Raw genomic sequence first — 19,701 nt, 5'->3', positions numbered from 1 at the left:
GGACATTTTAATATTGATTCTTCCAATCTATAAATATGGAATATCTTTCCATTTTTGTGTCTAATTCAATTTCTTGCATCAATATTTTATAGTTTTCATTGTAGAGATCTTTCACTTCTTTGGTTAATGCCTAGGTATTCAATTTTATTTTTAGGTATCATAAATGGGATTACTTTCTTGATTTCCTTTTCAAATTTTTCCTGTTGGAATATAGAAATGCTACTGATTTTTTAATGTTGATTTTGTATTCTACAACTTTACTGAATCTGTTGATCAGTTCTAAGCTTTTTGGTGGAGTCTTTAGGTTTTTCCTAACATAAGAACATATCTGAAAGCGAGCATAATATGACTTCTAACTTTCCAATTTGGATGCCCCTAATTTCTTTCTCTTGTGTAATTGCTCTAGCTAGGACTCCCAGTACTATGTTGAATAACAGCAGTGAAAGTGGGCATCCTTGTTATGCTCCTGATCTTAGAGGAAAGGATTTCAGTTTTTCTGCATTCTGTATGACACTAGCTGTGGGTCTGTCATATATAGTTTTTATTATATTGACATATGTTCCTTCTATACTCAGTTTCTCAGGGCTTTTTATCATGAAAAGATGTTGAATTTTATCAAATGCTTTATCAGCCTCAATTGAAATGATCATACAGTGTTTGCCCTTCATTCTGTTGCTATTATGTATCATATTGATTGATTTGTATATGTTAAATCATTATGGCATACCTGGGATAAATCCCACTTGGTCAAGATGAATGATCTTTGCAATGTATTGTTGAATTCAGTTAGCTAGTATTTTGTTTAGGATTTTTGCATCAATATTTATGAAGGATATTGATTTGGAGCTTTCCTTTTTTGATGTGGCTGTATCTGGTTTTGGTACTGGGATAATACTGGTCTTGTAAAATAAGTTTAGAAGTATTCTTTCCTCCTCTATTTTTTGGAATATCTTGAGTAGGATTGGTGTTAGCTCTTCTTTAAATGTTTGGTAGAATTCATCAGTGAAGCAATTGGGTACCAAGGTTTTCTTTGCTGGGCAACTTTTTATTATGGCTTTGATCTTCTTACATATTATTGGTCTGATCAGAATTTGGATTTCTTCACAGTTCAATATTGTTAAGTTGTGTTTGTCTAGGAATTTATCCACTTCTATATTTTCCAGTGTACTGGCATATAGTTGCTCATAGTAGCCACTAATGATCATTTGAATTTCTGTGGTATCTGTCATAATGCCTCCTTTTTCATGTCTGATTTTATCTATTTGACTCTTCTCTCTTTTTTTCTTATTCCAGCTTAAGGGTTTTCAATTTTATTTGTCTTTTCAAAATACAGACTAAGTGTTTAATTAATCTTTTGTATTGTTTTCTTTATTTCTATTTCAAGTATTTCCGCTCTGATTTTTGTTATTTCTTTTCTTCTACTAATTTTGGGTTAAGTATACCCTTGTTTTTCTAGTTCTTTAAGATGCATCAATAGATTGTTAATTTAAATTTTTTATTCTTTTTTCACATATGCACTTATAGCTATAAACTTCCCTGTTAGTACTGCTTTCACTGTATCCCATAGGTTTTGGTACATTGTGTTTCCATTATCATTTGTTTCAAGAAGTTTTTCAATTTAATTCTTAATCTCATCATTTACTCACTGATCATTCAGGACCATATTATTTAATTTCCATGTATTTTTATAGTTTCCAAAATTCTTCCTATTGATTTCTACTTTTATTCCACAGTGGTAAGAGAAGATGCTTGATATCCATGTGCTGAGGAAAACAATATCCATTCTGCAGCCCTTGGATGAGATGTTCTACAAATATCTGTTAGGTACATTTGGTGTATAATGCAGATTAAGTCTGATATTTCTGTGTTGATTTTCCATCTAGATTATCTGTCTGGTGCTGAAAATGGAGTGTTGATATCTCCACCTATTATTGTATTTGGGTCTATCTCTTTTTAATTCTGATAATATTTGCTTTATAAATCTGTGTGTTCCAGTGTTGGAAACATATATGTTTATAATTTCCATATCCTCTTACTGAACTGACTCATGTATTATTATGCTGTGACCTTCTTTGTCTCTTCTTATAGTTTCTGTCTTGAAATCTCTTTTGTCTAAAATAAGTATAGCTACTCCTGCTTTTTTTTTTCTTTCCATTGGCATGGAACACGTTTTTCCATCCCTTTATTTTCAGTCTATGTGTGCTTCTATAGGTGAAGTGTGTTTCTTGTGAGTGACAAATCATTGGTCCTTTTTTAAAAATCCATTCAGCCACTCTGTCTTTTGATTTGAGAGTTTTATACATTTACATTCAATGCTATTATTGATAAGCAGGAAGCAGGGAATTTCTTCTGCCATTTTGTTATTTGTTTTCTTGTTGTTCTTGAGGTCTTCCTTTCTGTTTTATCTTCCTTCCTGTCTTCCTTTAAGAGAAGGTAATTTTCCCTGGTATTGTAATTTAGTTTCTTTGTTTTTATTTTTATTTTTTGTATATCTGTTGTAGATTTTTTGATTTGAGGTTACCATGAGGCTTGCAAATACTATATTGTAACCCATTATTTTAAACTGATTGCAACTTAACACTGATTGCATAAACAAACAAGCAAACAACCAAAAAGAAAACCAATAAAAACTATACTTCAAATTCTTTCCTCCATCTTTCAACTTTTTGTTATTTCTATCTCATACTGTTTACATCTAGAAATGTTTCAGTTATTATATTTGATTGTTTCATCTTTTAGTCTTTCTTATTAAGATGAGAGTAGTTTATACACTACAGTTATGACGTTATAATATTCTGTTTTTATGGGTACTTACTATTACCAGTAAGTTTAGTACCTTCAGATGATTTCTTATTGCTCATTAATGTCCTTTTATTTCTGGTCAAAGTACTCCTTTTAGCATTTCTTGTAGGACAGGTCTGGTGTTAGTAAAGTCCCTCAGCTTTTGTTTGTCTGGGAGTCTATTTCTCTTTCATGTTTGAAGGATATTTTTGCCAGATATACTATTCTAGGGTAAAAGGTTTGTTTTTTCATAGCACTTTAAATATGTCATACCACTTTCTCCTAGCCTGTAAAGGACCTTCTTTGTCTCTTTTGAAAACAGAAAAGTCTGCTGCCAGATGTATTGGAGCTCCATTTTATGCTACTTACTTTTTTTCTCTTGCTGCTTTTAAGATACTTTCTTTATATTTGATCCTTGAGATTTTGATTATTAAATGCCTTGAGGTATTCTTTGGGTTAAATCTGCTTGGTGTTCTATAACCTCTTGTACTTGAATGTTGATAACTCTCTCTAGGTTTGGGAGGTTCTCTTTTATCACCCCTTTAAATAAACTTTCCATCCCATCTCTCTCTATACCTACACTTTAAGGCCAATAACTTTCAGATTTGCCCCTTGGAGGCTATTTTTTACATCTTGAAGGTACGCTTCATTTTTTAAATTTTTTGTCCTTTGTCTCCTCTCACTGTGTATTTTCAAATAACCTACCTTAAGCTTACTAATTCTTTCTTCTGCTTGATCAATTCTGCTACTAAAGCACTCTGATGCATTCTTCAGTGTGTCAGTTGCATTTTTCAACTCCAGAATTTCTACTTGATTCCTTTTAATTATTTCCATCTTTTTGTTAAATTTGTCTGATAGGATTCTGAATTTGTTCTCTGTGTTATCTTGAATTTCTTTGAGTTTCTTCAAAATAACAATTTTGAATTTCCTGTCTGAAAGGTTACATATCTCTGTCTCTCTGGGATTGGTCATTGGTGGCTTATTTAGTTCATTAGTGAAGTAATATCTTCTTGGATATACTTGATACTTGTGGATGTTTGTTGGTGTCTGGACATTGCAGAGTTATGTATTCATTGTAGTCTTAATAGACTGGGTTTGTTTGTATCCATCCTTCTTGGGAAGGTTTTCCCAGTATTTGAAGAGACTTGAGCATTGCCATCTAAGCCATATATGCATTAAGGAGCACTTCAAGCCCAGTAACCTTGTGATCCTTACAGAGTTGTGGAGGTATCACCTCAATGGCCTTGGGTAAGTTTTCGAAGGATTCTCTGTATTAGCAGGCAGAAACTCTTGTCCTCTTCCTTTATTTCTCCTAAATAAATAGAGTCTCTTCCTCTGTGCTGAGATGCCTGGAGCTGGGGGTAGGGTAACATCAGCACCCCTGGGCCACCAGCACTAAAACTGCACTGGAGCACACCTGAGGCCAACACAGCACTGGGTCTCACCCAAGGCCTACTGTAACCACTACCTTGTTACCTTCTAAGTTTGTTCAAGACCCTCATACTCTACAATAAGCAGATGGCAAAGTCAGCCAGGCTTTTGTCCTTCCATTCAGGGTGGTGAGTTCCCCCAGGCCCCAGGCAGGTCCAGAAATGACATTCAGGAGCCAGAGACTAGAGTTAAAAACCTTACAGATCTACCTGGTGTTTCATTTAATTATGGCTAAGCTGGTGCTGAAACCAAGAGGCACAGCCCTTCCCACCCTTCCTTCCAATTTCCATAGGCAGACAGGCTTCTCCCCATGGCCACCACCACCATAGGCCCATGGGGAGTAGTGTCAGGCTCCTGCTGATGTTCACTTAAGACCCAAAGCCTCTTAAGTCAGCTTGTGTTGAATGCTGCCAGCCTTGGGACTCACCCTTCATGGAAGTGGGCTCCTCTCTTGCCCAGTGAGTCAGAAATGCCATCCACGTGCCAAGGCCTGGAATCAGGGACCCCAAAAGCCTGCTTGGTGCTCTACCCCACTGCAGCCGAGCAGGTACCTAAGGTGCAAAACAAAGTCCCCTTTCCTTTTCCCTTGATTTTTCTCAAGCAGAAGTCTCTCGCTGTAGCCATCATATCTGGGAATGTGCTGGGTCTCGTTTGATGTCAACACATCTCGGAATCTACCCCAAGGCCCATAGCAAGTACTGCCTGACTACCATTGCTGATTATTCAGAGCCCAAGGGCTCTTTAGTCAGCAGGTGATGTATCCTATCAGGATTTGGTCCTTCCCTTCAAGGCAGTGGGTTCTCTTTTGTCTCAGGGTTTGTGTAGAAATGTCATCCAGCAGCTAGGGCCTGGAATGGGGGCCTCGTGACTCTCACTGGTACCCTAGCCTTCTGTGGCTGGGCTGGTATCCAAGATGCAAGACAAATCCTTCCCACTCTTCCCTCTCCTTACCTAACGCAGAAGGAAAAGGTCTTTTTTGGAGTCACAGCTGGGCAGTGTGGGGTTAGGGGAGGGGTGATGCCATCACTCCCTTAGCTGTCCTAATTGATGTTTCACTAGGTTGTGTGTGCCCCAGTTCCACTGACTGTGAATCCAACATTGCACCAGGTCTCACCTAGGAGTTGCAGTGTTTGTGGCCTAGACTGCCTTTCAAGTTTATTTAGGACCCCAGAGTGCTTTAGCCTGCCATGGTGAGGCTTGCCAAAACTCAACTTCCAACTGCTGGGATGGGTGATTCCCCTCTGGCTAGAGCTGTTCTCAATGTTTCCTTCAAGAGTCGGAGTCTCATGAGGGAGCTTAGTTCAGCTTGGCTTTGCTTTCCACTGTGGCAGGGCAGCACTGAGTTCAAGGCAAATCCCACAATCACTGTGCTTTTCTCCAGCAAGTGCAGAGATTGTTTATCAGTACCACACAGCTGCTGCCAAGGGATGCCGGATGGGTGGCATCAGTGATATAAGATTATCTTTCCTACCTGCTCCAATGCCTCTTTCAAAGATATGAAGTTAAATCCAGGTACTATGATTGCTCACCTTATTTTTGATTTCTATTAAGGTGATTTTTTGGTGTGGATAGTTATTAAATTTGATCTTCCTGCTGGATGGGGGATCATTGGAGGCTTCTATTTGTCCACCTTGCCCCTTGTAGCACCTTTCATGACCCAGTCTCCAAAGTTACATATCATCGTTTCCACTTTTTTTTATTCTTTAGAAGAAAGTCACTAGGTCCAACCTATACTCAAGGGACGGGCAATTAAACTCTACTTCTTGAAGGGAGGAGTGGCAAAGAATTAACGACCATTTTTAAAATCCACTATAATGCAGAGATCAAATTTTTGAAGGTCACAATACTCTATTAGAAATTATAGGTATAACTTTTAAAGCAATAGAGCAGAAAAGAGGTAACAAGAAAAAAGATGACTCAAATAATAGCATGAAATATGACAGGAGAAATAACTACACAATTTAATACATAGTAAATAGAAAATCAAGTGGTTGGAATGATTCCAAGCATATCATTAATCACTATACATTTTAAAGGGTTATGTTCTCCAATTTATAAAAAGATTCTCAGACTAAATTTTTAAAAATTGAATGCATTTTTTTTTAAAAAAAACCTAAAACAAAATGAACAAGACAGGTCAAAATAAAAAACAAAAATCCAAAAAAAAAAAAAAAAAAAGGAAAAAGGATACAGAGTATTTGAAGAACATTTAACAGAAATGATCTAATACTGATTTAGAGAAACTTTTACTCAAAGAAAATCTACCTATGAAACAGTCTTAAAAATTAACTATGCTCTATTTCATACACACATACATACACACACACACACACACACACACACACACGCTTTCACACACACATCTCAGGAAATTATAAAAGTAAATGTCATTGAGGCAAAATCTATTGATAATGCAATAAACTTAGGCATCAACCAGAAAATGGTGACTGTAAAACAAAACAAAATGAAAACTACAAACAAACAAACAGAGATTCAAAAAACTATTAGAGGTAGTTTCTTAAATTAGACATTTGAAATAGTATAATGTAGCAACTCTGAATTAAAATTATTTCCTTCTTCTTGGGGTTTGCTGTTGTTGCTTGTTTTTGTTATTGCTGCTGGTTCTACTGTTTGTTTAGTTACTTTCATGGACTAAGTCTGAAAATTCTGTACTCTGTCATGTGTGGCCACTGAAGTCTCTGATTGGTTAGGTTAGCTGTCAGCTAATAATTGGATAGAGTTTTCAATAAATGCCTTGAGCCATCTGCTATCTGCCCATTAGTCACTTAGTAACTACATTGGTTCTTGGTTCAACTGCCATAAAATCATAGTGCTTATGTTCAAGTAGTCCTTATTTTACTTCATAATGACCCCAAAGTGCAAGGAGTGATACTAGCAACTCAGATATGTCAAAGAGAAGCCATAAAGTGCTTCCTTTAAGTTAAATGGTAAAAACTTTTGACTTTAAAAGGAAAGAAAAAATATATATATGCTGAGGTTGCTAAGAGGTACAGTAAGAATGCATCTTCTATCCATAAAATTGTGAAGAAAAAATAAATGTATGCTAGTTTTGCTATTGTACCTCAAGCTGTAGATACTATAACCAAAGTATATAAGTACTTAGCTAAGATAAAAAAGGCATTGAATTTGTGGGTGGAAGACATGAATAGAAACATGTTGCAATTGATGGCAACATATTGCACCAGAAGGCATTAAGCCTATATGAAAACTTAAGCAAGGGATCCCCTGAAATGAGTGACATGAAGTCATTTGCTGCAAGTAAGGGATGATTACACAGATTCAGGAATAGGTTTGGACTAAAAATGTAAAAATTACTGCAGAATCTACATCTGCTAATGAAGAAGGTACTGCCACATTTCCAGAAGAGTTGAAGAAGTTGATTAAGGAGAAAGGATACCATGAAAAGCAAGACTTCAATTGTGGTAAAACTGGACTTTTCTGGGAGATCTCCAATAGAGCTTAAAAATTCATGAACATGCAAAGAAGGCACCAGGGTATAAAGAAAGACAGATTAACTCTGGTACTAGTGGCAATGATGTAGGGTATATGACAAAGCCAGGAGGAGAGTGCAAAGCAATGAACCCATGCACTTTCAAAAACAAAAATGAAAATTATCTGCCTATGTTCTGGCAACATAATCAGAAAATATAGATGACAGTCATCTTGTTCATGGAATAGTTCTACCAATGCTTTTTCCTAGAAGTGAGAAAATATTTGGAAGAATGGTTGGAATTTAAAGTTGTATTAATAATAGGCAATGCACATGGCTATCTTGAATCTGTTTGCTATGAAAATAAAAATGTCCAGGTTGTATTTTTACCTCAAAATACAACCTCATTGCTTCAGCTCCTTGACCAAGGCATCATTTGGTTTGTTAAGGCCACATATGCATGTCTGGTATTTGATAACGTTCAACAAGAATTTGATGCAGACCTTAATCTGGACATAAAACAGTGCTGGAAATCATTCACTATTGCTGGTGCAATAACATTCATCAAAGCTGCAACTGATGAATTAAAACCAGAAACTATAATGCCTGCTGGAAAAACTTGTGAAGTCATGAATGATTTTAGTCTTCCCAAGGATCAGTGGAGAAGTTAGAAAAATCATTCATGCAGCAAGACAAGTTGGTGGAGAAGTATTTGTTGACATGCTTAATGAAGAAACGGAAGAACATATTGAAGGCCAATGAGAAGTGTTAACAAATAGGAACTAGAAAAACTTGTTGAGTCATCTACAGAGGAAGAGGAAGATGAAGAAACTGAAGCAGAACTGGATTGCTGAAATTTGTTAAAGTGTTTTAAATTGCATAGACATTAATAAATAAAATTATGAATGCAATCCCCGGTTAGAACAAAACATTTAAATCACCCACATGTCAACAGAAAAATTACCACCTCTGCAACAACACTTTGATGAGTTAAATAGAGACAACTTCCCATTACGATGTTCTTCCAAAATGTTTCCACACACATCCAAAAAAACCTTCAACTATCAAGGATCCCTGTATTAGTCCGTTTTCATGCTGCTGTTAAAGACATACCCAAGACTGGGTAATTTACAAAGAAAAAGAGGTTTAATGGACCCACAGTTCCACATGGCTGGGGTAGCCTCACCATCATGGTGGAAGGTGAGGGGCATGTTTTACATGGCAGCAGACAAGGGAGAAAATGAGAACCAAGCAAAAGATTTTCCCCTTATAAAACCATCAGATCTTGTGAGACTTATTCACTACCCATGGGAACAATATGGGGGAAACAGTCCCCATGATTCAATTAACTCTGCTAGGTCCCTCCCATAATACATAGAAATTATGAGAGCTACAATTCAAGATGAAATTTGACTGGGGACACAGCCAAACCATATCAATCCCTAACCATCCACATCATCTATTCCTGGCATCCAACCATGGACATTATCATGGCTTGATGATCTAGGATCACCTAAGCTAGAAGATCCTCCTTCTGATATATTATCAGAAGGTCTGTATTAGCCTAGTGATATGTCACAATGCCTACATCATTCACCTCATATGATTCTCATCACATAAGCATTGCATCATCTCATATCATCACAAGAAGAAAGGTGAGTAGAGTACAATAAGATATTTTGAGAGAGACCACATTTATATAACTTCTATTACAGTATACTGTTATAAGTGTTCTATTTAATTATTAGTTATTGTTGTTAATCTCTTGGTGTGCATAATTCATAAATTATACTCTATCATAGGTATGCATGCATAGGAAAAAATGTATATAGGGTTTAACACTATCTGAGGTTTCAGGCATCCACTGGGGGCCTTAGAACATATCCCTCACAGATAAGGAAGATTATTGTTATGAAGAGCTGGAAGGGGGATGGGAACAGGCTAGTTAAAATATCACAAAGCTTATGGTCCTTACCGTGATTTAAACATGTTTTAAAAATAAACACTCCTCAAATTATTGCAAGTCTTTTTTGGTTAGTTTCTATAATTCTGAAAATTTAATTTGGACAATTTTAGCTAGAGTTTTTATATACTTTATAAAGAAGTAGAATTTTGGAGGTTTTTACTGCACCATTCTGGAAGTGCTTCTCCTAGATTATTTCTGAGTTAAAGACAACTTTATGATGGAAATTACAGATAGTTTTAAAGCAAAGAAAGAATTAAAAACTACATATCTACCTCTGGCCAACATTTATTCAGTATAGGATGTACATCATAGAGTGCATTAACTAGAAAAAATAAAGGCCAACAACAAATAAATTTCATTTATAATTCAGGAAACAATGAAAAGAGTCAACATAAATAAAGCCAAATAAAGTATAAGAAAGGAATTAAAGATGTAACAAGGAATCCTTGAAATGTAACAAAACAATCCCTGTGGAACTCAAAAGTCATTCAATATATTTTAATGAAGCCTTAAATAAGTGCTTTCAGTGCTCTAGAGCAGCACTGTTCAATAGCACTTTCTGTAGTGATGGAAAATCTGCACTATAATCTGCACCGTCTAAGTTGGTAACCACCATTTACACTTGAGCCTACTGAGCACTTGAAATGCAACTGTGGAACTGAATTTTACATTTTATTTATATTTAATTAAATAAAAATAAATAAACAAATTTAAATATGTTTAATTGCTATAATATATTATACTATTAAATTAATATAATACAATACTAAATTATATAATGTAATTATATTTAATTAATATAAAATATTAAGCTATAGCAATTAAAATGTTATTAATTTAAATTAATTAAATATAAATAATTTAAAATAGTCACTTAGTCACATTGCTGAGTCCTGACGGATGAGAGGGAGTCAGCCAAATAAAGAATGAAAAGAATGACATTCTGTGAGAGGACATGGCAATTGAAAAGACTTTAAAGTAGGAACAAGAAAGCCCTTTTTAAAAAAGTGAACAAGAGGGCCGGGCGCGGTGGCTCAAGCCTGTAATCCTAGCACTTTGGGAGGCCGAGACGGGTGGATCACGAGGTCAGGAGATCGAGACCATCCTGGCTAACACGGTGAAACCCCGTCTCTACTAAAAAATACAAAAAACTCGCCGGGCGATGTGGCGGGCGCCTGTAGTCCCAGCTACCCGGGAGGCTGAGGCAGGAGAATGGCTGAACCCGGGAGGCGGAACTTGCAGTGAGCTGAGATCCGGCCACTGCACTCCAGCCTGGGCGACAGAGCGAGACTCCGTCTCAAAAAAAAAAAAAAGTGAACAAGAGCCAGTGTAGCTGGAGAGCCAGGAACCAAGGGAAAAATAGCCAGAGATGGCATCAGAGAAGTAAGTGGGGATGAGCTCATGCAGTCTTAATTAAAACCAAGGGAAGGTGCTTGAATTTTTTTCCCATTGCAATGGGAAACTACTGAAAGTATAATTTGTATTTTAATATGATCAATCAAATGCAATATAGAAAACGAATTGGGTGTGGGTGAGAAAAACAGCAAGACCAATTCAGAGATGATAGCAATAACCTAGACCAGATATTATGATATTTTTTACTAAGGCTTTAGTGTTGAGGATGATACAAAGTGATTAGATATAGAATATATTTTATTGGTAGAAGGAGCAGGACTTGCTGGTAAAGGTAAATTAAAAGGAAAAAAAAAAACAAGATTTTTAAAAAGACTAAAGGAAAATGAACAGACATTTGGCAATTTTGACTAAGAAAAAAATAGAGAAATCACAGCATTTAAATGAAAAAGAGAATATAACCACAGGCACAGAAGAGATGTCTTAAGTATAAGTGTAAAGCATAAAGCTATGTACAATTTCAATCAAAACATTAAAACCTATATTAAGTGGATAATTAAAGCTACATAAGTTGTCAAAAATAGAACACCCCAATAGACAATAAGCAACAAAATAAATTGAAATTTAGTCAAAGACCTATATCCTTAATAGGTATAGGTACAAGGCCCAAATGGCTTTATATGTGAGTTCTAATAATCTCCAAGGCATAAGTATTGCCTAACTTGAACTGTTTGAAAGTATAAAAAAGTTGTAAAACTAACCATTTATTTTACCAGAAAAATATATCACAGGAAAGAAAAGTGAAGCAAATTTCACAAATGAAAACAGATGCAAAAGTTCTAAATAAAATGTTAGGAAATCAATCCACCACTATGTCAAAAAAATAACATATCATGACCAAGTAAGTTTCATTCTAGACATACTAACATGGTGACACACTGTAAATTCTATCATTATAGTTCTTCATATTATCAGATTAAAAGGAAAATACTGTCTCAAGAAGTATTTCAATTGGTAACATTTAGTATTCATTTATGATTATAAAAATCCTCTTCTCATTTCAATAGTAGAAAAAAGCATATTAATTTAATAAAGGGTATCTCACAAAACCTACAGTAGGATAACTGCTTCAGACCATTTTTGATTGACTTGTAGCAGACCAAACCTATTGCCAAGAAGAACTTAAAAGGTTGGATGAAGAGTGGAGTGGCTGTCAGAGATGCCTGATGTTTTGGCCTAAGGACCAGTCAGTGAGGCAATGGAGCAAGCAAGGGATCACTTACACCTGAGATGGACTACAGAACAGCACATGCCAGAGGTGGAAGTTCAAGTCAAATACAGAACAGCTGCACTGAGCAACCAAGAGTGTCAACTGTACCTGAGGCATTCTCAGCAGCAGCAAGTGCCTGTGGTGGATTTCCAGGCCAAACTGAGACAGGCTTTCATAACTGAAACACCAAGATGTGGTAAACGCCGTACTGGAACAATGAGGAAGCTGAATCCGAGCAAAAACCAGGCTCCATCTACTGTTTGCTTCTGCTTATTCGGGAAGGAATGAGTAATAGCCTAATAAAAAGAGAAATGAGCAACTTTGAAATCCTAAGTAAGAATAAAAGACTTGAGGCCCTCGTCATGTTTTTATTTTTGTTGCTGTGGAAGCTGTATCTTTAGGTAAATACATAATATAAACATTTCTGGATACAGAGATGCTGTTCAGAGAAAATATTTCATTTTCTAGAAGAATATTTATGTTGCCAAACATAAGGACAGGTGAAACGGTCTATCAGAGGACTTCATTGCCCATGTGACCTATTTTTACCTCTCTTCTCCCAAGCAGAGGCAAAATATCCACAAAGAAAAATCCTAAGTGGAATTGGATAGGAATCATAAATCAAGGAACTCTCACAGAAATCGTAACAAAGAGTCAAGACAGAAAATCTAAGCTAATTTCTTTTTAAAATTTTCCTATTCGATTGACACCAAATGACCACAATATAAAACAAAATGGAATTCACCTCAGAAACTCAAATCCCATCTGACCATACTTCAATACTTGGTCGTGTTCCTAGGTCAGTGACAAAATAAAGATCATCAGGAATAACTCTGAACTTTATGCTCCTGTGTGCAAATATGTCTCTTGCACCCTGTTGCCTTCCCCATTGATGAGTCCTCCCTTTTCCCCTCTTTTATATCTTCTGACCCACTTTCCATGTTGACTCTTCCTACTCATAAATATCAAAATGCCTAAATCATTCCTAATTTTAGAGACTCCTTCCATAACCCCCAAATACCATTGCATTTTTTTCCTTCACAACTAATCTTCCTGAAAGAATTATCCACATACAGAATCCTTTATCTTCCACCACTGAATTCACAGCAATCTGCCTTCTGACTCGCCACTTAGAGTTAACTGCTCCCACCAAAGCCATCAATGTCCTTCTAGTTTCTAAGTTCAAGAGATCATCTTCAGTCACTCATACTTGACCCGGTTGCATCATTTGTCACTTTTGACCAACTTCTCCTTTCTAGACTTGGTTTCTGATATACCACTCTCTATTTGTGTGTTTCCTTTCTCTCCCTTTCTGGCTCTTTCTCAGCTCTTTTTCTGGTTTCTCATCTTTTAAAGGATCCTAAATATTAATGTTTCCCAGGTTTCTATCTTCGGCACTCCCTTCTTCTCAATCTACCGATATTTTGCAGGTACTCTTATCCACTCTTATGTCTTTAGATTGATGATTTCTAAATCAATTTAGAAATTGGCCCATACCACCCATACCACCTTTGGGGATACACATCTCATTCATTCATTCAAACGAATTCATACAACATTATTTTAGGCACTGAGGATCCAGCAGTAAACAAAACAATTCTTCCCCATAGAGCTCACATTCTAGTGGGGAAAATGTACAGTAAACAATCAAATATGCAATGTGCCAGATGGTGATAAGTTCTACAGAGAAAACTTAAGCAGTAATTGGGGAGATAAAGTTGTGCTTTGGAGGGTCCAATCTAAAATAAAGTGGTCAGAGGATACTAGGCTCATAGAGAAGATGAACATATAAGCATAGGCCTAAAGGAGTTGAGGGAGTGATTCAGGCAGATATCTAGGGAACGAGTGCTAGAGGCAGAGGAATAAACAAGGGCAAGAGTCTTGAAATGAGACTATGCCTGTTGTGTTTGAAAACCATTAAGGAGGCCAGTGTGACTGTAACGGAGTGAAAAGGGCAGTAGCAGTATGAGATGAGAACATAAAAGTAACAAGTAGCTTAGAATAAGACAATATCAATTTCTGGTTTCATGGAGCTTACAGGCTCATCTATCCAAATTCCTACTGGACATCTTTATTTTGGATGTCCCACAGACACATCAAATTAAACATGCTGAAAACAATTCAGGCCTCCTCCCATCACATTTCTTCCCCTTTCTATGTTTCCCTCTTGGGGTGAACGACATCATCCTCCAATTGGTTTCTCAAATTCAGAAGTCATCTGAGATCCTTCATATTCTCCCTTACATGTGATCAATCACCCATATTTGTCAATTTGCCACCTGTATCAGTGAGACTCTAGTCGAGAAAGAGATACTACTCCAGAAATTGCAGACATAGGGAATTTAAAGAAGGTAATTGGCATAATATGTGATTAAATTGCTGGGAAACCCAAACAGCAGCCATAAGGTAACCCAGAGATTAGCTACTACCTGCCTACCAGGAACTAAAGACAACAAATGTGCTTAGTGTTATCAGATCTCTGAAACTGCAGCTGCCCAGTGGTACCTAAAACTATGGTGGGGATTACTGGTAGGAGCTGAGATCATATAGGCAGGGGCTATCAGGAACAACAGAGGGGGCACAACCACTGTGGAACATGCTCCCCAAAGTAGAGCAAGAAAAGGAGCAATACCTGGACTTTCCTCTTCAGTTTCTACCATTCATTCTCTATACTGCTCAGATTTCTAACATGTATATAATGTCATTATCCTGCTCAGTATCCTTCACTATTTCCCAATCACCTATGGGCAAAATCTAAATTCTTTTGCATGGTATATGTGCTAGTTTTCTGTTGTCATATAGCAAATTGCCACAGATGTAACACTTTAAAACAATACAAATGTATAATCTCAGCGTTTTCATGGGACAGCTCAGGTTCAGGTTAACTGAGTCCTCTTCTCTGGGTCTCAACAGGCTGAAATTAAGGTGTGGACCAGGGCTACAATTCTCATAGAAGGCTTGGGGTCCTCTTCCACACTCATTCAAGTTGTTGGAAGTATTCATTTTCTTGCATTTGTAAGATTGAGGGTCTCATTTTATTGCTGTTTGCTGGAGAGCATCCTCAGTATCTAGAGACCACAGCTAGTTCCTTGCCACATGCTTCCCATAGGTAGTTCACAACATGGTTATTTGCTATTTGCTATTTGCTATCTTGCTAGCCAGGAGTACATCTCTTACTTCTTAATACTCATTTAAGAGCTCACACAGTATCATCTCCCTTTTTATGAACTCAAAGTCGGTTGATTAGTAACCTAAACACTGGAGTTATATCCTATTATATTCAGAGCAAAATCAGTGTAGTTAACACTGGGAATTTGGGGGCCATCTTAGATTTCTGTATCCCTTGGTAGATAGGTCTCTAGCTTCAACTGTGAGAACTACTCTCTCACTCTTTTACAATTTCATTCTAGAATTACAGAACTATATATAGATACTGGAGTATGTATTTCTATACTTCTATACATGCTGTATCTCTCTACCTACACTACTATTTCCTCTATTTGTCTACCTGGTAAACTTCTCTTCATCCTTTAAGTGTCAGCTTAAATGCTACTTCCACAATGACACCTTTGTTGACTCCCAGGTGGACTTCAGTGTTCCTTATCCTCTGTTTTTGTTGTATTTTGTATATGACCCTTTAAAATTACTCTCTCCTGGACGAAGTTTCTCAAGGGCAGGTGCCCTATCTTTTTGGCTGTATCTCCACCTCTAGTATAGTGCCAAGTATGAGTAAAAACTCTGCCAATGGTGGTTAGGTAAATGAATATATTAAAGAATAGCTAAGGAATTGTAAGAAGTGTGGTATGGGGAGGAGAGGTTGAAAATAAGGTTGTAGAGATTGTCAGAAGCTGCTTTGTGGAGGGTTTTGTATGCCATACCAAAGAATTTGGACTTTATCCTAAAAGCAATAGGGATATCAGCAGGTTTTAAAGCAGGTAGTAAATATATGAGATTTGTGGTTTTAGTAATTTTACTCTGAAAGTTGTAGACCAGTGTTTCTCATAGTGTACTCCTTGGTACACCTCCATCAGAATCAGTGGTGTTTGGATAATGCAGATCACCAGTCAAACTCCTGACCTATTGCATCAGTGAGTGTCAAAGGGTAGAGGCTAGGAATCTGTATTTTAACATACCTTCTCCCCCATGACTCTTACGTTCCATAAAGCATGAGAATCACTGCAGTACAGATTAACTTGGGCACTCACTGTATATGTGTAAACCTGGACAAGTTTCTTCACTTCTCTCTGCCTCAGTTTCCTCATCAGTAATACGTCAACAATAATGGCACTTATGGAATGGTTATAAAAATTAAGCAAAGTAATGAATATAAAGCTCTTAGAAAATACCCAGCATACAGGAAGAACTCTATTGTAACTATTATTATCATTATTTCTAGAAAGAGTGAGAGTGGGAACAAAAGAATCTTTTGCACCAATTTGTGTCAGTGATGATAAGTAAATGACTTAAGGCATTGGCAATCGGAATAGAAAAAAGGGTATTAAAGGACATTGTGGAGGGATTATCCACAAGGTTTCTTCATTGTATGGGAATGGGGAGATCAAGAATTTGGAGTTGAAATTACAGGGGATGAGGGGGAATCTTAAGTTTTGGAAGGAAAATCCTAAATTCGTTTTGGAATATGGTGAGTCTGAGATGCCTGCAAGTCTTCTAAGTGAAGCTATCCTGATAGATTGGCAATACCCTGGAGAGGAGAGGAGTATATTGTGAAAAACAATATCAAACACATGGTTATCAGGACTTGCTCAGTCAAAACACATCTGTTTTCTCAAGTCACTCACCAGTCAGTCACCCAGCTCCATTAAGAGTTCTTCTGCAAGTCAGACATCAGAGTGGATGTAGGGGGTTGGCATCTTACCTTAACTCTTGGGGCCTACCTGGAGACCAGCTTCAATTAAAAACCAACTTATAAGAAATGCTCTTCTAGAACTACATGTTGTGAGGTTGAATTAAACCAAGATCAGGAGTTTTTATTTACATGTGCAAAGGTCTCTGGAATAAGTCTCAAGTGTTACTAGGCGGAGTATGGTAGCCATTCAAGATTAAACATAACTGTGACCACTTAACAAAACCAAGGTGGTGGAGGAGTACTGAAAACTAATGCTGTTCAGCCCTTGATGTCTGTGGAAGAGGGAGTCACGGGCCCAGGGTATGTGTTTGTTTGTTTTCCCAGCTTTATTAAGGTATAATTGACAAATAAAATAATTAAATATTTATGGTGTACAACAGCGTATTTTGAGATACACATTCTTTGTGAAATGCTCAAATCAAGCTAATTAACATATCCATCACCTCACATTCTTGTAATTTTCTTTGGGTTGATAACGTTTAAGATCTGTCTTAGCAATTTTCAAGTATACATTATTAATGACTATATTTACCAGGGTATACCATAGATCTCCAGAACTAATTCCTCCTATCTAAGTGAAACTTAGTACCCTTTGACTAACATCTGTCTCCCTATCCTTGTCTCCCAACTCCTGCCAACAATTATTCTATTCTCTGCTTCTATGAATTTAACCTTTATAAGATTCCACATATAAGTGAGGTCATGCAATGTTTTTCTTTTTATTCCTTTATTTATCTCATTTAACATAATGTCTTCTTGTCACAAATGCCTGCTTTTTTAAGGCTGAATAGTATTCCATTGTGCATATATAACACATTTTCTTTATTTGTTTATCTGTTGATGGACGCTTAGGGTGATTCCATGTCTTGGCTATTGTAAATAGTGCTGCAATGAACATGGGAGTGCAGATGTCAATTTCACATGCTGATTTCATTTCCTATGGATATATACCCAGAAGCGGTATTGCTGGATGATATAATAGTTCTATTTTTCAATTTTTGAGGAACCTTCATACTGTTTTTCATAATGGCTGTAATTTCCATAATTTATTCCCAAGAGTGCACCAGGGTTCTCTTTTCTCTGCATCCTCAACAACACATATCTTTTATCTTTTTGATAATAGCCATTTTTAACAGATGCAAGGTGATAGCTCATTGTGGTTTTAATTTGCATTTTCCTGATGATCAGTGATGATGAACATTTTTTAATATACCTGTTGGCCATTTGTATGCCTTCTTTTGAATAATTTCTATTCAGGTCTTCTGCCTATTTTTTATAATTGGGTCATTTTCTTGTTGTACAGTTGTTTCAAAAGCTGTTAGAGCAAGACAACTGCTTGTCAACTCCCTCCTAGGATGTGAAACAGGATGTAAAAATAAAAATGAAGGGATAAACAGATAATTTTTTTAAATGGAGTCAAGATCTCACTCTTGTTGCCCAGGCTGGAATGCGGTGGTGTGATTATGGCTCACTGAAACCTCAAACTCTATAGATAGGTTTTACGATAAAAATGTTGCTGTGGGGGTGATTGATTGATTTATCAGACATCTCTCATCAGTGTAAAAAAAAAAAATGAACATTTTCAAAATCACATTGGCCCTGGGTAATCTACGTGTGACCTACTACCTTTGCTGTTTACAGACTCTCTTGTTTGTGCAGTCTTTCCTCTGTATGTGGCTAAGGCTTACATTCAGCTCAAAAGGTCTCAGAGAATCTATGTATTAATTAATTGTACCGAAGACCTGTTCCCTAGCTGTTTCTCATTTAGTCAAAATGTATCAAGTCTTTTCGGGAATTCTGATGCGCTCTGAATTAGGCCCAGCTGATTTATATTATCTGACATCAGTTCCTCTCTTTTCTGCGGGTACGCTGTAGAAAGTATTCACCACCTACTGCTGTCAATATTATTGATATTTACAACCAAGCATTAGGAGGCTTCTAACTGTAAAATTATATACGCCTGTTTCCATGCACATATTTACAATGTAATCAATGAGACAGTATAAATGACAAAACACAAGCACAAAGAATTTGTTTCCGTCATAATATTTGGCATCAAAACACAGGGCCCTAGGAACCCTATTTTCGAAAAATTACCATTGACTGTTGCCTGGAGTCTGGGGGTTTGTAGTGTCAGGGCAATGGGAATTATTTTTTGAGGAAAATTTATTCCTCCAATTGTAACTACCCAATGGGTCCTTCTTGCCCATTGCCCTGATAGACCTGATTTATCAAGACAGGAAAACTGCAATAAAGAGTTTACACAAATAGAGTTGGCTAAACAGAATACCACAGTTATATTATTACTCAAATCAGCCTTCTTGAAAATTTAGAGGCTAGGGTTTTTCAAAGGTAGTTTGGCAGGGAGAGCAGTGGCTAGGGAACAGATGCTGCTGATTGATTGGGGATGCAATCATAGCGTGTGGAAAATGGTCCTCCTCTCAGTTCACTTCTGGTTGGGGGCTACAGGACTGGTTGGCAGATCCAGGTGAAGCCATCCTATCATCAGAAATGCAAAAGTCTGAAAAAACATCACAAAAGGCCAATCTTAGGCTCCAGAATAGTGATGTTATCTACATGAG

The 19,701-nt window shown here is 36.8% G+C and overlaps 1 protein-coding gene across 1 annotated transcript; it reads left to right on the top strand.

The window, feature by feature from the left end:
* The first annotated feature begins 12,096 nt into the window (after positions 1-12,096).
* LOC101018223 (putative SNURF-like protein) lies at positions 12,097-13,927 on the top strand. Its single transcript, XM_021932423.2, is given in 2 exon segments — positions 12,097-12,451; positions 12,454-13,927. Coding segments are annotated over 2 exon segments (411 nt in total). The 5' UTR covers positions 12,097-12,240; the 3' UTR covers positions 12,654-13,927.
* The last annotated feature ends 5,774 nt before the right edge of the window (positions 13,928-19,701 follow it).

This window comes from Papio anubis, chromosome X, assembly GCF_008728515.1.
Source record: "Papio anubis isolate 15944 chromosome X, Panubis1.0, whole genome shotgun sequence".
Taxonomy (NCBI): domain Eukaryota; kingdom Metazoa; phylum Chordata; class Mammalia; order Primates; family Cercopithecidae; genus Papio; species Papio anubis.
Note: the sequence above shows the minus strand (reverse complement) of the source record. Positions and strands in the feature narration are given on the sequence as shown.